Consider the following 20812-nt stretch of genomic DNA (forward strand, 5'->3'; position numbering starts at 1 on the left):
GTGTATATTTTATTTTATTTTATTTTTCTGAGATGAATCTTGCTCTGATGTCCAGGCTGGAGTGCAGTGGTGTGACCTCTGCTTCTTGGGCTCAAGAGATTCTCCCGCCTCAGCCTCCCAAGTAGCTGGGATTACAGGTGTGCACCACCATGCCCAGCTAATTTTTGTATTTTTAGTAGAGATGGGGTTTCACCATGTTGGCCAGGCTGGTCTTGAACTCCTGACTTCAGGTGATCCAGCCATCTCGGCCTCCCAGAATGCTGGGATTACAGGCATGAGCCACTGTGCCTGGCTGGAAAGAATATTTCATTAGGATGAAAATGTGTTATGTCAAACTTCAGTAACAATGCAATAACCTTGGGTCATTTCGCACAGATATAATATAAATTTAACAAAAGGCTTAGAGGAGGCCTAAATATGGTGATATTTCTTGTGAAATGAAAATGTTGTTTTGCCTTTTTTTGAAAGTTGACTTGCTTAGTCTCTGTTTCTGTGTCTCCTCCTTGTCACAGATGGGGTCATCAGACTTGCAGGTGGGAAAGGCAGCCATGAGGGTCGATTGGAGGTGTATTACAGCGGCCAGTGGGGGACTGTCTGTGATGATGGCTGGACTGAGCTGAATACATATGTGGTTTGTCGACAGTTGGGATTTAAGTAAGATCCATTAATATAAAGGGCAGTTAAATGCCAGATTATATCGTTAAAAGTCTTATTATGTTAATCCCTACTTTTTTTATAGTAATACAAATACATGTAATTTTTATGGTAATAAAAATACATGTTCTCTCCTACCTGTATATGTAAGTACATCAATGAAAAATAATGACATTTTCTAAGATGATGAATAACCACCCCTTGCTGTTTATTTCATTTACCTTTCCTGCCGTGACCCCTCTTCTTGAATAACTGGTTGAGGCCAGGGGTGACTTCTAAGTACCCTTGTGTCTATTCAAGTAAGACTTTGACTGCTCATTTTTATTCTGACATGTCATTACTATTGGATGTTTTTAGTTTTGACATCATTGTCTAAAATTGCAGAGAAGTCCAGTGTCAAGTACTTTAGTATTTCATTACTCCCTTTCTCAGAATGTGATGATAATAACATCACTTTTCTTTGAGAAAAACAGCCCTCTTGTTATGAGATGGCCTTTAGAACTCGCCTTTGACCTCACTCTCTTAAAAGCTGAGTATCACACTTTGGAACATATATTTTATGGTACACACATAATGCATTCCAGAGTAAAGGCTTAAGTTGGTCGAAGTAACTACAAATGATGCCTTTGAGTTAAATATTTGAATGAAAGCTATGAATGCCCATTCTCTCTTGTTTTCCATATTTCTATGTCAGGCTTGAAGTGATTATCTCATGCTTTAAAAAACTGGCAGAATTATTTCAATTCAGTTTGATTAGAGCTGATTGCAGATATTCACTACACTTTAAAAACATACCTTCATTCAAGCTAGGTAAAGCCATGTTAAACATATATTTTTAAATTTATAAAATAACGTAAAACCATTGGAAAATGATGAAAATAAAAAACTCCATAATTTTTCATCCATATGCTATTATAATAATTTGTGTACATCACTTCATATCAGCTCTAGTAATGGACATGTAATTTTTTATCCATGTTTTTAACCTTATATTGCTGCATAGTCACAATTTTTAGTGATAATAATATTAATCAAATTTTCATACTGTAATTTACTTAGTAGTAGGTTAGCTTACTTTTTCCTATGATAAGTAATGCTATCATGAAGCTACAATATTCATATAATTGCCACCTATTTTGACTTTTCTTGGGCAGAGAAGTTATAGTAATTATTGGGAAAAAGGGTATGATATAACAGCCAAATAAATACAATATACTGACAGTTAACAAGAATTGCTTAATAAATATCACTTTATATTTAAGTGAATCTCTGTTCGACTACCAACTATACTGTTTTCACAGATTTAGAGAGATTCATAAAATCATATTATTTCTATTTTCATATTTAGAGAGACTTGTAAATCCTGTTATTTTTATTTTTCACATTTTTTCCTTATTAATGAAAACAATTGACACTGATTTTTAAAAACATTTTATTTGTTTACAACTCTATGCACAGAGTAATCATAGATTTGTAAGCAAATAAAAATGTTCTAAAATAAGGTGTGTAAAAAGCTCTAAATGATTGTGTTAGAAGGTACTAAAAGCATGTGTTACATTTGAGTTTACAAAGGAATTTTTGAAAAAGAATGTTCTTTTGTAATGAGAAAAGGTAAACTTTGGGTTTCTTTGTACAATTGCAATTCCAAAGTAAAATGATTTCCTGTTATTTGTTATGTAGTTGCTATGGACAGATGATAATATGAAGCATTTTTAAAAAAAAAATGATTTATAAATTAAAAATGAGCAATATGCAATTTAGGCTTATTACTTTTCTAGCTGAGGCTTCATTAATTAGTCAGCAAAATAAAAGGGAAAAAACATAGAATGATTATTTCATTGTTTTAATTTATTAAAATGTTCATCTCATCAAATAAATTTAAGAAATACTTACATAGAAAAAAATGAAGAAAATTCATGCCAGTTAGATCTCTTCATATTCTTAGTACAGAAATAATAAAAACATCAAGTAAGAGAATTAATACGAATAAGAGTTGGATTTTATAGACTGTTAGAACTGAAAGACATCTTAAAGATGTTTAAGTTTAGTGGTTTCTGGAGGTTTGAATTTTTTTATTTTTATTTTTTTAAATTTTTTATTTTTATTTTTTTAAATTTTTTATTGGATTTTAGGTTTTGGGGTACATGAGCAGAGCATGCAAGACAGTTGCGGAGGTTTGAATTTTATGGAACAAAAGGAAATAAAATTGGGAGAATGAAAGAAGGCGCAGATTGACTTAATTTCTAATTTAAAATTTTTTCAGATCTTTCCTATTCTATTATATAAATAAATGTATATTTATTATACATTTAGGTTTTTTCTGTAGTGCAGTGTTACAAATAAACTCAATTGGAATGCAAATATAATTGATAAAAATTCTGAAATTTGAATTTTCATACCTTATGAAAAGCTAAGAACATCGTAATTCTGATTTTGATGGGCTGAAATCTAAATGTAGTCATGGATTAGATATAGTGCTTCAGCAATCACAGAACTAATTCACCCTTTTCATTTTGAAAGAGAGAAAACCAAAGTGGCCTAGAGAAGCTGCTGAAATCAAATGAGTTCAGAGGGTACCTCAGAAACAAAATGAGACAGATGTTCTCACCTTCTGCACAGTTTCTGTGGTCAGAGATTTGAGGTTGATCTCTGCATTCTCTCTGGTGAGATAAATTGTAGACAAAACGCAAGAATAAATGGGGAAAATGGATTAATTTTTCCATTTGTTATTCACTGAAATAATCAAACATTTTTAAGGTGATTAAAATGTGATCGAGCGAACATAGCTCTTAAAACTGAGCCCCCAAGGTAGGAGAAATAACAGATACTTATCCTCTAAGTCATGACACTGAATTAGGTTACTTGTGTTAAATGTTTCGTGGTTCCCTGAACCAAGAGACAGCAGTTCTACACATAGTGTTTATTTAATTGTCACAGATACGGTAAACAAGCGTCTGCCAACCATTTTGAAGAAAGCGCAGGGCCCATATGGTTGGATGATGTCAGCTGCTCAGGAAAGGAAACCAGATTTCTTCAGTGTTCCAGGCGACAGTGGGGAAGGCATGACTGCAGCCACCGGGAAGATGTTGGCATTGCTTGCTACCCTGGCAGCGAGGGACACAGGCTTTCTCTGGGTGAGGACTGGCTGCAGCTGTCATAATTCAATAGCCATTGCACCTCTAACCACTGGCCTAGAATGTGAAATGTTTCTCATCTTTGGCTTTTTTTTTTTTTTGGTCCATTTCCCATAACTGTCTAATTTTCAGTAATTTTTATGTAGAAAAAAAGTAATCTTTGGAGTCTCTGCACCAACACTATGAAATTTCTACCCCTAAATTTTTTTTCTTCACTTAGAAAATTAAGTTTCTCACTAAAAATGTTTATAATCATCTGTATCTGAACAATGGAATAAAGAAACTGCAGTATCTATTCCCCTTACTCCTTGGTCACTTATTCTGATTTTCATTTACCTTGAATTCAAGTGAGCTATTTGGGACAGGATTTAAAAAAGACTATTCTCCTTTCCCTGTCTCATGGTTCATTTCTTCTCTAGTCGTGAAGCCTTGTCATTTGTTGATCACCAGCCATCCATTGTTCTTTTAAGTTTCTCAATAGTCTTCTAAGTAGATTCCTTAATAGCTCACACATCTTTCTAACATGACTTATTATTTTAGAAACCCACCAGGACCTCTGTTACTCTTCATTTACATTTTTTAGACTTGTTGTTGGATAAAAGGTAAGTAGCTCCTCTAACAGTCTTGAAATAATTATGGATAAAGATCTTCTTGAGAGTAGAGAACAGTTAAACATTCTGGACAAGTTTCTTAATGTCTGGTGAGGAGGGCAGAATATATATGAATGAAAAATACAGAGGGAAATATTAAAAATACTTTGTAGTGTGCTATCACAGCTTTTTATATGTCTTTCTCTCTGTGTGTGTATATGTACATGAATAGATGTTAAAATAGCCATAGATAATCTTTACTTGTAACCTTGGATTGAATCAACTCTTTTGTATTCTCCTGTTTTGAGACTGTGAAGCTGAAATCTTCATGTTAAAAAATAACAAAACTTTTTGAGTCTCAGTATTAACCATATTGTATACTTTAGATTTGTCAAAGTCTGTGGCTGATTCTTCCATTGGTACTCTACACCGTGAGATCTTGGTGATACTGCATTAATCTAGCATTATACCAAGTAGAAGTATATGTTTTTACTCCATCCCTTGCAGGACAAATTTCCATTTTTCTTTCCTTTTATTTTGTTATCTTTTTCCTGTGCCCCTTATTCTTATGAAATATTTGTGATTCTCCCAAGATTATGTGATGGATGATTGCATGTGGTTGGGGGAGATAGAACTTGTTTGCTGGAAGTGGATCATCTCAGCCCCAAATAGCAGGTATTGGAATCATGGGGTGATCTATGCACATATGCTCTACCATCTTCCAGTGACGAAATACTCTGCAATCTGAGCTCTCTGTAGGCCTATGTTGTTAAATACATCATATGGTTGGAATAACGAATCTTTTCAGTTCCCTTGAAAGTATTTTTAATTCTAGGACTCTAGATGTGTGTGTGTTTTTTTAAAAAAATTTAAAAACCCAAGGATGATAATCATTAATAAAACATATGGTCATTATTATGAATCTCCTTGGTTCTAATCTCAGTAATGTATCTATTCACCAAAGTCACTTGTCTGAAGAACATTACGTCTGAGCCAAATGTTCTTTTGGGATAGAATCATATTTCTGTTTGTTCATTCATAGAACATTTATTAAATGATCTATTAAAAACTACTATTTTTTTATTTTTAAAAAATAAAAATTTAAAAAATAGTATTTTAAAAACTACTATTTATTTATTTTTGAGACAGAGTCTCTCTCTGTTGCCCAGGCTGGAGTACAATGGCACAATCTTGGCTCACTGCAACTTCCGCCTCCTGGGTTCGAGTGATTCTCCCTGCCTCAGCCTCCTGAGTAGCTGGGACCACAGTTGCCCACCACCACACCCGGCTAACTTTTGTATTTTTAGTAGAGACAGGGTTTCGCCATGTTGGTCAGGCTGGTCTCAAACTCCCAACCTTAGGTGATCTGCCCACCTTGGCCTCCCAAAGGGCTGAGATTACAGGCATGAGCCACCAGGTCTGGCCTAAAATTAGGCTTTTAATGTATATGTATGCATGCTAGAATTTATCTTTTTTCTAAAAGACAGTATTATTTTCTAAAAATAATATGTTACAAGAAAAATTAAAGAGAACTACTGAAAGTCAGCTTGAGATATATAATTAAAGATAACTGTATACCTATAGGATTGTTTAATTTTCTCAAAAACAATATTTAAGATTTTAGAAATAAAACATGTTATGTATTATTGTTTCTGTAGCAACACGAACTTAATAGTGATGGTGTATGGATAGAATGACTTTTGTCATCCAATTTCCCTTCAAGAATTAAGAATTCAATAATTTTGTAGAATGAACGGCTAAAATTAAGTTCAGAAATATTATATGCATTATTTTTGCAAAGCATGTAAGTTAGACTTTAAAAATACCTTATCATTTTTATTTTTAGAGTACATTAAAAACTACCTGTAAAACTACTGGAATGGAACATGTAGATCTAATTTCATGTACAAATGTTTTCTTAATTTTGAACCAAATATCCAAAAATATAAAAAATGAAAACCTTACGAAAAGAACTTCATTGGTTTGATTTTGGCATCTGAGGATCACTTTTTCACTTTCTCTTCTTACAAAGAACCCCCAAATTTCAGATATATTAATAAGAATTATGAAGTTTCAATATTGTGTTATAGCTAAAACTCCAAGTTTTTATTCAGCTAATAGGAAGCAGTGCATACATAGAGTTGGCACTCCATACACATTTGTTGAGTTTGATTTTGCTCTGTGATTCTGATGTACTCCCTGTCCCATGAAGTGAACATGATCAGGGATAGAGAATGGGGAGCCAGCAACTCTTGGGACAACACAGAAGGAAGGAGAAGTAAAAAATGGGTCAGAGGAATAAAAATAGAACGTGTCCATCTTGCTAACAGTCTTTAAGTTAACAAATGTTGATTTAGTAACTTCACATGTTGATTTAAACATATATTAAATGATACATTGTCCATTACCTGCAAACTTCTACCTCCTTAGTTTTCCTGATAATTTTACCATGCTTTACTGTATTCCCTAAATCCCTACCAATAAATCTTGGTCCTGAAGCTGGAGACCCTTCTAGATACTAGGTAATCAAACGTGTGAGTGTTACCTTGCTTGGGTTGCTGTAACAAAGTTCCACAGAGGTGGCTTAAACACAGGTATTTATTGTTTCACAGTTCCAGGGGCTAGGAGTCCAAAATCGAATGTCAGCAGGGTTGGGTCCTTCAGAAAGAACTGTGAGGGAAGGGCTGTGAGAGAGATGTGCCCCAGGCCTCTCTCCTTAGCTTGTATATGGCAGTCCTCTCCCTGTGTCTCTTCACATCATCTTCCTTCTTCATGTCCAAATTTCTTTATTTTATAGGAACACCAGCATATTTGATTAGGACCCATGATAATGACCTCACAATTCAACTCATGCAAGTCACAGTGAGGAGTTTCAGTTCAACATCATACTTATTGGTGTGGTTATATGTCATAGTTTATGAAGCACTTCATTTGTATTAACTTACATAAACCTCATTTGCTAGAGTTCAGTTTCTCGACTTTTAAGTCAGTAATTTTGGTGACTTAATTCCTTCCCTTGAATCAATAGTAAATAGAAAGCTTTAGATGGAAATTGTCCCTATTTACTCCTCTTTTTTTCTTTTTTGCTTCCTCCAGCATTAGACTTGTATCAAGTTACCCAACTATGAATGCCAAGGTTGCATCTGTTTATATCTTTCTAAAAATCTTGGCTTTGGAGTATAAACTTCTAGCTGTGTTCATGGATAAGTGAAGCAAAACCAATCTCAAGTTAATGTTCTTTTACTATTTAGAAGTAAGCTTTAATAAAAATGATTCACAGTTTCATAATGCTATTCATTCATTCAGCAAACAGCAATTGCATATCCTCTATATGCCAAGCACTGTTCCACATTCTGGGGATACAAAGTTGAGGAAGGTGAGCACTTTGAACTCAAGGCTGCAAGAGACATTACGAAAGTGGATAAAATTTTTATTGATGTATCTCCTCTCCCTCAAAAAAGTATTCCCCATCTTATTTTATAGCTGATTTAAAAGAACAATTGTGTTTTGTAGAGTCGCTCATACGTTAGCATCAGTTTGCTTGTTTGGGCTTTTCTAATACTTTTGAATCATGACTTAGGTTTTCCTGTCAGACTGATGGATGGAGAAAATAAGAAAGAAGGACGAGTAGAGGTTTTTATCAATGGCCAGTGGGGAACAATCTGTGATGATGGATGGACTGATAAGGATGCAGCTGTGATCTGTCGTCAGCTTGGTTATAAGTAAGAAAAATCTAATTATTTGAGATGGTTACTGATGAGCATATCTGATTTTTTAAATGCTTATTCTAATGAGTTACTTCTTAAAACGAGCTTCTCTCATTTATTTGAAAATACTGGCCACATATTGATTTGATCCAGAATGATATAAGAAGTAATAAGTAGAGCCTACTCACATTTTTCTGTCTTCTCACTAGAAATATTATGTCACATAAGAAATGTAGCTCTTTATCTAATAACAAAATAGTATAATAACTCTGACTAGTCATAATACTGCTTGTATCACCTCTATCAGTTAAACTTTTCTCTGTGACTGATGTTTCAACTCTGTAGCCTTTTAAGAGACTCTACAGTTATTGAAATTACTGTTGGTTCTCATTTTTCATGATAGTTAAAAAGTCACTCTGGACACTGAATTAGCAAATGCTGAGCCATTGCCCTTAGAGCCGAGGTCACTGCTCCCACTTCTTGTTTCAGCTTTCATGCTTGTAAACAGTTGTCCTTTTTTACAGTCTATATGGTACCATTTTTTTTTTTTTTGCATTTCTGTGCTTTCTTTGTTGATGACTTCACTGTTTAAAATGGCCCCCATTTGTAGCACTGAAGTGCTGTGTAGTGTTCCTAAGTGCAAAAAGGCTGTGATGTGATTTAAAGAGAAAATGCATGCATTACATAAGCTTCACTCAGGCACAAATTACATTAAGAACATGGCACTAAACAGAATGTGAAAAGGACACTTGTTTACAGTATGAGAGCAGAAAAAGGAAGGCAGATCATCTCCTGTTTTACTGGCTCTGCATATGTCATGAATGACTGTGAAAGCATCCTAAGTAATGATTTTGAAGTAATGAAAATACGGAAAATGTTATAATTCAGAGGGCTATAAATTTAAGACAATATACATAAATTACCTAGCTCAGAGTAGATTACTAATAGTAATTTGGATTTAAAAATATATCCTTAATTATATATCTATGTACATCTTAAATATTGAACAGTTCATATGGTTATTTTCTATAAAGAATACATGTTTATTTTAAAAAGCATTTCTGTTTTAATAAAGTTCAGATTTGGGGGGTAAACATAAAAATCAAAGTTATTTCTGGTTACTCAATACTACTTCAATTTACAGCTGTTTTGGACCCATTTGCAATTCCAGTTATCCTACAGCCAATGAATCCTTTATTTATGAAGAAATTTTCAGTTTTCAAAATATGGGGCAATAGAGGAAAGTAGGGAGAGTCTACATTAGATGTGAAAGTGAATTTAGTCAGTGATTAATTTTAAATTTCTTTTGCTCATTGTGTTTCTATCACTCCTTTTTCCATCTGAAAAAAAAATTCTTGTTTTTGCATTTCATTCTCAGTATATTTCCTCACTCCAAATCAGCCATTAAAAGATAATGCTCTTGGAGACTGGTTTCTTGGCCATATTTTAGTTTTATTGTTTTGGTGGAGGTGATCCAAGAAACCTATGGAGGTGTGAAGGGAAGGATTGGCACCAAAGTTGATCCTCAAATTGTGTGTCTCAGCCAAGTTTAAGGAGAGAAAAATTTCCTAAGCATGTTCATCAAGCATCATCAACAGACATATAGTTGTGTGTTATTACTTGAATTTCTTTCTAAATTTTTCATTGCTTTTTATTCATCATCATTGATACAGTTAGGATATTTGTCCCCACCCAAATCTCATGTTGAGATGTAATCCATAATGTTGGAGGTGGGATCTGGTGGGAGGTGTTTGGATCATGGGGGTGTATCCCTTATGAATGGCTTAGGCCATCCCCTTGCTGATAAATGAACTCATGCTCTGAGTTCACATGGGATCTGGTTGTTTAAAAGTGTGTGGCACCCTCCCACTCCACTTGTTGCTGCTACTTTTACTGTGTGACCTGCCTGTTCCCCCTTCACCTTCTGCCATGATTGAAAACTCCCTGGGACTCAGCAGAAGCCAAGCAGATGCTAGCACCATGTTTCCTGAAAAGCCTGTAGAACTGTGAGCCAATTAAACCTCTTTTCTTTATAAATTACCCAGTCACAGGTGTTTCTTTATAGCCATAGAAGAATGGCCTAACACAATCATTTAGTCCATTTAACATTTAACTCAAAAGTGAATTTAGCTTCATATTAGGTTGGCTATGGTCAAAACAACAAAGGATAACAAGTGTTGGTGAGGATGTGGAGAAACTGGAACCCTTATACACTGTTGGTGGGAATGGAGAATAGTGCAGCCACTGTTGAAAATAATATGGAAACAGTATGGAAATGGTTCCTTAAAAAGTTAAAAATAGAACTACCGTATGATCTAGATAACCCATTTCTGGGTATATGGCCAAAAGAATTGAAATTAGGATATCAAAGAAATATCTGCACTCCCATGTTCATTGCAGCATTATTTGTACTAGCCAAGATATGGAAACAGCCTAAATGAATGGATAAAGAAAATGTGTGTGTGTGTGTGTGTGTGTATACGGTTGTGTATATATATATATATACACAGTTACTGAATATACAGTTGTGTGTGTGTGTGTATATATATATATATACATATACAGTTACTGAAAGACAAATACTGCATGATTCCACTTATATGAGATATCTAAAATAGTTAAACTTATGGAAGCAGGAATAGAATGGTGATTATCAGGAGTTTGGAGGAGAAGAAAATGGGAAATTATTTTTCAATGAGTATAAAGTTTCTGTCATGCGAGATGAATAAGTTCTAGAGACTGCTGTACAACATAGTACCTACCTATAGTTAACAATATGGTATTGTTACCTACCCAATATTGGTATTGTTACCAATATACCTACCCAATATGGTATTATATAGTTCAAAATATGTTGAGGGTATAGATTGCATTTGTGTTCTTCCCCAAACCAAATGAAGACAGAAACAGAACATAAGCAAAAAACAAAACAAAAATCTCAGGAAAGAACACAAGGAAATTTTTGGAGGTGATGGATATAGTTAGCACCTTGGTTGTGGTAATGGTATTACAGATACATGCATAGGTCCAAACTGATGAAAAATTTTTATATCAATTATACCTCAATAAAGCTTTAAAAAAGTGATTTTAGATAAGAAACACAATCTAGATTAAATGAACAAAAGTTTGTTGCAACTTTCAATATTTCTGTAATATTTGTCAATCAAGAATAGCATTGAAAGACTTTATAATTGCGTTTTAAAGTTTCATAAGTAATTCAGTGATTTAATGTTACTATAACAAATTAAATAACATAATCTGCGATTTGCCATCAAATAGTATTTAAATGAGAATTGTTTAGCTGTTTGAGTATTCTAAATATACTTGAATATTTTTATAATTTCCCACTGAGGGGAAATTGGATTTTATATAAGAATATATATTTCATATTAAAATATATTTTAAATATATATATTTATATATATAGATAATATACATTGTATAAATATAAATTACATATATATAAATTATATATAAAATATATAAATAAATATACAATTTATATATAATATACATTGTTTAAATATATAAATATATATTGTATAATATATATTTAATATTATGTTACATATATAAATGTATATATAATATAAAAATATATATTAATATATATTTAATATATTTATATTTTTTAATTTTTTAATAATTTAAAAATTTTTAAATATATTTATATATAATGTATGTTATTTAATTATATAATTTATATATAATATATAAATTATATAATATATATTTATATATAATATAATTTATATATAATATATATAAATATATATAATATAATTTATATATAATATATATAATATATATTATATATATAATATATATAATATATATAAATATATATTATATAAAATATATAAATATATATTATATAATTTATATATAATATATATAAATATATATTATATAATTTATATATAATATATATAAATATATATTATATAATTTATATATAATATATAAATATATATTTTAAATATATACATAAAATTATAAGCAGGTATGTGATGACAGTAGAGGATCTTTTTTTCACCATGTCTATTCTGAATCACAAAAAAATCTTTAATGAAGTATTTATTTGTCGAAATCAATCCAGGAAACTTTGAAGCTGTTAAAAGGCTTGTGCCTCATAAATAGTAATTTCAGAGATCTGTCCTCCAGCCAGCTCTACAATGCATGAGGATTACTCCTTGGAAACACTGAGAATCAAAATAGTATTAGAAAGCCTTTTCATAACGGGAAAAACAGAAATGAGATAATAAAAAAGGATATGTGAATGGTGACTAATACAGATATGCTTAAAGTGAACAGAAAAGTAAAAGGCATCATTTAATGATGCATTACATAATGTCTGACAAAGTCCAGAGTATGAGCATATTGTTTATAGATTGTTGCTAGAGAATTTGTTGAGATTGGTTAAATTCATCGAGATAGACTGAGTAGTCATGACGGAAATTCCATTCTATTTACACTTTATATGGATCCATTAGCATATGTTCCAATATAGCATTGTTTTTGGACTTATTTATTAGAGTATTAATTTCTAAAAATGTTTTTTAATGGTATATCCTCACTTCTTTAGTAGATATCTAAAATTAAGTATATCTGATATCTATTTTACATTTAAATAGCTGCAAAGGATTTAATTTCTAGCATATTTGTATGACATTTGAGTATAAAAGTTACACCACCCTTTTAATTATATCTGGTGAAATATATAGTAATTTGATCCTGTTACCATTTAAAAAAATACATGAACAAAAAATACTTCTTTGACCAGAAATTTTACAATTTTTTTGTTCTCCTTGAAATTGTATTTTAAATTTTCTTTTTCCATGGAATCTCAATGTTATTATGCCTTAAAAATATGTATGTATATGTATATACACACACATATATGCATACATATACATATACATATACACATTTATATGCATATATACAGATATACACACACATATGTACATGGAGAGAGAGAAATTATGCTAACAAGTTTCAAGTTTCTCTAGATTTTATAATTTCTAGTTTACAACTGATAATAAACAACAAAAAATTTTAATAAAATTATTAACTAATTATTAAACATAGAAAATAAAATTTTACAAACTCATTTTTTAATTAGACCAGTGGGTTGGGTTTGTGCTGCTTGGATTAAGAAAGCTGCATTGCCATCATATATTTTTTTTTTTGAGACGGAGTTTTTGCTCTTGTTACCCAGGCTGGAGTGCAATGGCGTGATCTCTGCTCACTGCAACCTCCGCCTCCTGGGTTCAGGCAATTCTCCTGCCTCAGCCTCCCGAGTAGCTGGGATTACAGGCACGCGCCACCATGCCCCGCTAATTTTTTGTAATTTTAGTAGAGACGGGGTTTCACCATGTTGACCAGGATGGTCTCGATCTCTTGACCTCGTGATCCACCCGCCTCGGCCTCCCAAAGTGCTGGGATTACAGGCTTGAGCCACCGCGCCCGGCCCTGCCATCATATATTTTTAATTTTTTTTTTTGAGATGGAGTTTTGCTCTGTCGCCAGGCTGGAGTGCAGTGGTGTCATCTTGGCTCACTGCAACCTCTGCTGCCTGGGTTCAAGCAATTCTCCTGCCTCAGTCTCCCAAGTAGCTGAGACTACAGGTACGAGCCACCATGCCCATCTAATTTGTGTGTTTTTAGTAGAGATGGGGTTTCAAACCATGTTGGCCAGAATGGTCTCGATCTTCTGACCTTGTAATCCACCTGCCTTGGCCTCCCAAATTGCTGGGATTACAGGTGTGAGCCACCGTGCCCAGCCTGAACTTTTCTTTTGTCCACTCTAGAGGATTTTAAACTTTGGAGCAATGCACTGTGGTAGGATTTGGAATGAGTGCAAGATATGCTTTTTGTGAAGTGAAAGAAGAGAAATTTTGAAAAAGAAGTTTATCCTGATACCAGCAAGATTATTTATAAGAAAGAAAATACATGAAATTTGAGGATATAAAAATTGATTTCTTTAGAGCCTGTGTATCCCTTGGAAAGTTATTATCTACCAGGAGCACTTGACATCCAGTTTAAAGACTAATTATTATAAGCTGTTGTGCATTGAAATTTTCAGTTATGAATTACTAGATTCAGTAAGGCAATGAGAAGCCTTTCCCTTTTTTTCTATAGATGGTGGAGTTCTTAATTATTTAAAGAAAGAACAGTCAAAAGAAAATTTGTTAGATTTCACTATTTCAATGAGAATTTCTTTAATCATGTGTTGTTATTAGTTAAAATATTCTCTAATTTCTACTTATTGATACATCTAAAATGGTGCTTCTTTTTTAGTTTGTAAGTTGATCAGTTGCTAAGAAATGATCCTTTTGGTTTATTTAGTTTGTAAGTTGATCAGTTGCTAAGAAATGATCCTTTAGTTAAATTTTATTTTCTGTATTTCTACTTCCACCTGCCATCTAGTTTTGTTATTTATCATGTTTTATTTTCTGTTCCTTGTGTAATCATCTGTTTTTTGATTTGCACAATTAATTCAATTTTTTGTTTTCATTTTTTCTCAGTGGTCTAGAACTTCAACATTCTTACTGTTTTTCTAGAAGTTGTCTTTGAGTTTTTAGCAAACATGCTGAAATATATTTTCTTAATAATTTCAAAAAATATTATCTTTAACTTCCCCTCCCTAAAAAAGATAAAGACATTTAACATACTGTCTACTTTCTACCTCCATCCATTCTCACCTCTGAAACTGCTGGGAATCATTTGGAATTTTTGTTTCCAAATTCTATTAAGTTTTTATTTTCTTCAGATTATAATTGTTTGAATTTCAAATCTCTTTACGTTACACCTACACATATCAGCAATAATTTTTATTTTAAAAAAGATTAATAAAATAACAATCTCAACAATATTATGGTAATTTTGCCTAAGAAAAAGGAGAGAATAGAAAAGAAACACAAGTAAACATAGAGAATAGAAAAGAAATTTAAGTACAGATACATAGAGGGTCAATCAAACAAAAACCCTTATAGATTAATAATACAGTTGGGCACACTGGCTCATGCCTGTAAACCCGGCACTTTGGGAAGCAGAGGTAGTTTGATCTTTTGAGGCCAGGAGTTCAAGACCAGCCTGGCCAACATGGTGAAACCCCCCGTCTGTAATAAAAACACGAAAATTAGCTGGTGTGGTGGCTCATGCCTCTTATCCCAGTCTCTTGGAAGGCTAAGGCAAGAGAATCGCTTGAACCAAGAAGGCAGAGGTTGCAGTGAGCCGAGATTGTGCTGTTGTACTCCAGGCTGGGCAACAGAGTGAGATCTCATCTCAAAACAACAACAACAAAATGCTTAATAATATGAACTACTTTTAGGAAATACACTTGAAAATCTAGATGAAATGGATGATTATCTGGGGAAATTACATTTTCAACAAAAATATAATTTTCCAAAATTGATACAAGAGATAGAAAACCCAATTAGATTAATGGCTGGGGAAGAAATGACTGAATTTTTTTACTAAACTTTTCACCAGTTCTTAAGAGAGAGTTTCTGAATTATATGAATTGTTGCAGAGCCAAGAAACATGTGTAAATGTTTCCATTCATTTTATGAGGCTAATTTAAATTGATTTCAAGACTAGGTAAGTAAACACATGAAAAAGAAAACTATACCTCAATCTCATGAATGTACATACCAAGTTATTTTGCTAATAAAATATTAGCAAATTTAATCTGATAGTGTATTAAAAGAGCAGATAAGTGGAGTCTGTTGTAGGAATGTAAGTGATTCAAACTGAGGCATTCACTTAATGTAATTTTCAATGTGACACCCATAAATATACAATCATTTTAATAAACGATTAAACAAATATGATCATCTTAATAATGCTGAAACGTTATATGATAAAATCAACATTCCTTCCTCAGATCTCTTAGGCAGCTGAGAATAAAATGAAACTTTTAATTATAGATCACAAGTAAGCATCAAATAGGAACAAGAGTGCCTGCTATTACTGCAATGACAGCATCGTTTGGGGGTTGCACTAAAGCATTAAGAATTGAGGTATCAGTATTGAAAAGGAAAGGTCAGAATATTTATATGAATAATAGGATTGTTTGAAAACCCTTGAGAATCAACTGGAAAGACACCAGAACTAGTGTTTATTAATGTATCAAGATAAACTTTAAAAGCAAAGGTCTGCCTATGGATAAACAGAAAATGAAAGAGAGATTTATAGAAGTTACAAAAACTAACAACAAAACAAAAACTAGGAATACACTTTGTAAGAATTGAGACCTATGTGAAAAACTTAGTCTTTGCTAAAGCTAGAAGACCTTATCAATGAATAGACTTACCGAAATCCTGAATGTGAAGACAAAATAGAAATAAATTTATACATTAAATGCTATTCTAGAAAAAATCTTTCTGTTTTCTTGGTGTGCATGTGGGGTGAGGAGAGAGATCTGACTTCAAAATTCATCTGAAATAAAATCCATGTGGCACTGGCACAGGAATAGTCAAAAGACACAACTACAGCAGCAGCTGTCAACCTTGGTTATAGATTGAAATCACTTTAGAACTTAAAAAAATACTAACCATTCTACTTTAATTGATCTGAGGTGAGGTTCAAGTTTTGCTATATCTTAAATGTTTCCAAAGGCAATTCTAAGGGGTAGCGATGGTTGTAAATTACAGAACTATAAAGACCAAGAAATAGCATGTGCACACATAGCATGATAAATAAGAAAGCCTTTCAAATCAGCAGAAAAAGTTACTGGGACAAATACTTTAGGGACAAAAATAAAGCTAGATTTCTTACTAATACTAAACAGAAATAAATTTCAGACAGATGATAAATACATACAATTTTAAAAAGTAATACAATAAATAAGAAATAAATTAAAAAATAGAAAAAATAGAATAAAACTTCTAAGAAGAAATCTAAGCTGCCCACAAAGATTTATGCATATATAATTTTAAGAAATCTAATAATTTTAAAACACATGTGCAACAGTGGAGAAATAACTTAGCTTTCTTTGCCAAAGTTTGATGCTCAACTATCTACAGAAGAATTGCCTAGAGCTTTGTTAAAAACAGATTACTTATATTTTAAATGACTTTTTTTTGTATATTGTATGCTATTCTTCTCCACTAGAAAGTATATTCACCAAAAAATATATTTCTACAAATATCGACATTAAAATTTATCTTTTCATGTTCCATAGGGTAGTTTTTAGTAAAGCTACATTCTGAATTTAATTTTTGTTAAGTTTATCAATTTTAAAATTTATAGTTTATACCCTCTATGTCCACTTAATTTTTTTCCTAACTTGAGGTTTCAAGGAGTTTTCCAATAATTCATACTTAAAACTTTTGATTTTAATGACTATTTCATTAATTTATCAGGAATTGAGCTCTAAATATGGCATAGGAAATATTTCATTTAAATATTTTTGTATTTGCATACTTTAAAATGTATTATTAAAACAGAAAAATAGTAATATACCAAAAGTAAGTCTGCCATCTAGTCATGAGTCCTGTTTTTCTCTGTCTCTGTTAAAAATGTTACTTTTAGGCTGGGTGCAGTAGCTTACTCCTGTAATCCTAGCACTTTGAGAGGCCAAGTTGGGTGGATCGCTTGAGGTCAGGAGTTCGAGATTAGCCTGGGCAACATGGTGAAACCCCATTTCTACTATAAATACAAACAAATTAGCCAGGCATGGTGGCATGCACCTGTAGTCCCAGCTACTTGTGGGGATGAGCTGAAAGGTTCTCTTGAGCCCAAGAGGTCAAGCCTGCAGTGAGTCGAGATCACACCACTGCACTCCAGCCTGGGTGACAAAATGAGACCTTGTTTTAAAACACAACAACAACAAATACATATATACGGATATATACATATATATGTGTAGATATGTATATACGTGTATATACGTATATATGTATACACATAGAGAGAGAGAGAGAGATAGTACTTTTTTTTTTGTTTTTTGAGACCAAGTCTCACTCTGTCACCCAGGCTGGAGTGCAATGGTGTGATCTCAGTTCACTGCAACCTCTGCCTCCCGGGTTCAAGCCATTCTCCTGCCTCAGCTTCCTGAGTAGCTGGAATTACAGGCACCCACCCACCATCATGCCCAGCTAATTTGTGTGTGTGTGTGTGTGTGTGTGTGTGAGATGTAGTTTCACTTTTGTTGCCCAAGCTGGAGTGCAATGGTGTGATCTTGGCTCACTGCAACCTCCACCTCCTGGGTTCAAGTGATTCTCCTGCCTTAGCCTCCTGAGTAGCTGGGATTACAGATACCTACCACCATGCTCAGCTAATTTTTTGTATTTTTAGTAGAAACAGCATTTCTCCATGTAAGCCAGGCTTGTCTCAAACTCTTGACCTCAGGTGATCCACCTGCCTCGGCCTTTCAAAGTACTGGGATTTCAGATGGGAGCCACCATGCCCAGCCTAAAAAACTACTTTTTTCTTCTAAAGGAGGCAAAAAATTAGTTCTTAGCTCTGTAGGTTATTATTTAATCTCATTGTTTTCTTCGCAATACTCCTCTTTAAGAAGGCAGAAAATTTAAAGGTGATTTTTTTCCTGCTTAAACGAGAGTTAAAGACTATCATGAATTTTTGATGTACCATTATACGTGAGTTTCTTAGCCAAAGCTAAATTAGAGGCCAGTGATATAATAAAGTAGCTGTGGAGTATGGCAACAAAGAAGTTATAGTTATTATCTTTCTTATTTAACTTTTTTAACAGTCAGGAAACAAATGGTTTTTAGCACATGCAGGCACCAATTTTAAGATGTAAAAATTAAGGAATAAAATTGAATATGAGTATATGTTGTGATTTATTCAGATATAGGATTGACTGATTCTTCACATCATTAAGAATGTTCTGTCTTCAGGGGTCCTGCCAGAGCAAGAACCATGGCTTATTTTGGAGAAGGAAAAGGACCCATCCATGTGGATAATGTGAAGTGCACAGGAAATGAGAGGTCCTTGGCTGACTGTATCAAGCAAGACATTGGAAGACACAACTGCCGCCACAGTGAAGATGCAGGAGTTATTTGTGATTATTTTGGCAAGAAGGCCTCAGGTAACAGTAATAAAGGTAAGTCACCTTCTGGAGCCGTAAACAAGTCAAAGAATAATAATTCCCTCTCTATGACTAGAGGCAGTACCTTGATAACAGAAATCCAGTACAACAAGAATGCATACAGTCCCATGTCTTGTGCATACTTAGAGCCAGTAGTTCTTGACAAACTTGCTTAGGTGGGGCTAAGAGGGAGAACAATGTTCAGGGGTAGGAGTGGATTTACAGGGCCTTGTAATCTCCTGGATCGTCCCCTTTTCACCTTTGTAGCCATTTCTGTATTTCCTTTTTTAGATGAAATAAAGCTCTTGTGCTTGTTGCTATCTTTGAAGAGTCAGAATTGATATTTACTTCATAAAAAGGAAAGAAATGAAAATATAGAAATGAATTAAAGGCATTTCTAAAGTCTTACTCGTATTTTAAACGGGGATAATTTAAAACATGATTTTCAAAAAGAAAATTATCTTTTGTAGATTGTATTATCTGAAATTAAAAAATTTAAGGAAAATGGTAAGTAATCCTTTTGTATGATAATGTTTCATACTTTAAATGAATAGAGTTCCTGAAAGCTTGGGTATATTTAATTTTTTTTTTTTTTTTGAGACAGAGTCTTGCTCCGTCACCTAGGCTGGAGTGCAGTGGCATGATCTCAGCTCACTGCAACCTCTGCTTCCCGGGTTCAAGCAATTCTTCTACCTCAGCCTCCTGAGTAGCTGGGATTGCAGGCACCCACCACCATACCCAGCTACTTTTGTATTTTTAATAGAGACCCGGTATCACCATGTTGTCCAGGCTGGTCTTGAACTCCTGACCTCAGGTGGTTTGCCCTCCTCGGCCTCCCAAAGTGCTGGGATTACAGGCGTGAGCCACTGTGCTCTGCATGTTTAATTTTTATGAAACAAATACTTCTTTAAATAACTGAGTGAGAAAATGAGCTATTTTGGAGAAATTTGTGGTACATTTTATGAAAAGAACAGTCACCTCTTTCTGATTGAAAATTTATAGTTCTGATACACTGGATTTTGTTAAAATCAGGTGCACATATATTTGAGCACTCTCTTTTTCTAACACCTTGTAATAACTGCCAAAGACAATGAAATAAATGAATTGGATGCCGTTAAGATGATTCTTTGCTATCTGAGGGGCATTTGAGTATGGAAAGAACACTTACAATCCTTTGTGCTTTATTTTCTATTCACATATATATTAAATATATATGTGTACATTTTTATATATGAATATGTGTGTATATATAAGTGTGTGTATAGATATCTGTGTATAAGCAAATGACTTGGCCAGCCTTTTCCCCCTGAATACTGATTATAACTTAATTTACTAAATTCCCTTCAATAATTTAAATTACCATTACAAATAGAATATAAGTGATTCTTTGGATTATATGAAATCTGTAAGTAGTTGAAAAACATAAAAATTTCATTATATGTTTGTGTTTAATGTCTTCCTAGAATTATAGCAGTTCTCTTTTTGATACCTTTCCATGGTCATGATAATGCTACCATACTTTAAGTAAAAAGATTTCATCTTAGACTGGCCAGATTACAGAATCTGGCTTACTAACCAGACAATTTTATGATCACACGCAGGATCTGGTGACATCTATAAGGTGATTCAAACTGAAGCCATTGGTTGTTGGTCATCTGATGAACTCCTT

The 20812-nt window shown here is 33.1% G+C and overlaps 1 protein-coding gene across 3 annotated transcripts in view; it reads left to right on the top strand.

Annotated features, from left to right (window-relative positions):
• The window catches only part of PRSS12 (serine protease 12), a 79492-nt gene that overhangs the window by 36104 nt on the left and 22576 nt on the right, over window positions 1–20812 (top strand). For all 3 annotated transcript variants that reach the window (XM_035293055.3, XM_002745448.6, XM_078366576.1), the window contains 4 exons: window positions 513–654; window positions 3592–3788; window positions 7959–8100; window positions 18953–19158. In XM_035293055.3, the coding sequence (XP_035148946.1) occupies window positions 513–654; window positions 3592–3788; window positions 7959–8100; window positions 18953–19158 (687 nt within the window). The remainder of the gene's footprint in view (window positions 1–512; window positions 655–3591; window positions 3789–7958; window positions 8101–18952; window positions 19159–20812) is intronic.

Source organism: Callithrix jacchus, chromosome 3 (genome assembly GCF_049354715.1).
Source record: "Callithrix jacchus isolate 240 chromosome 3, calJac240_pri, whole genome shotgun sequence".
Lineage (NCBI taxonomy): Eukaryota > Metazoa > Chordata > Mammalia > Primates > Cebidae > Callithrix > Callithrix jacchus.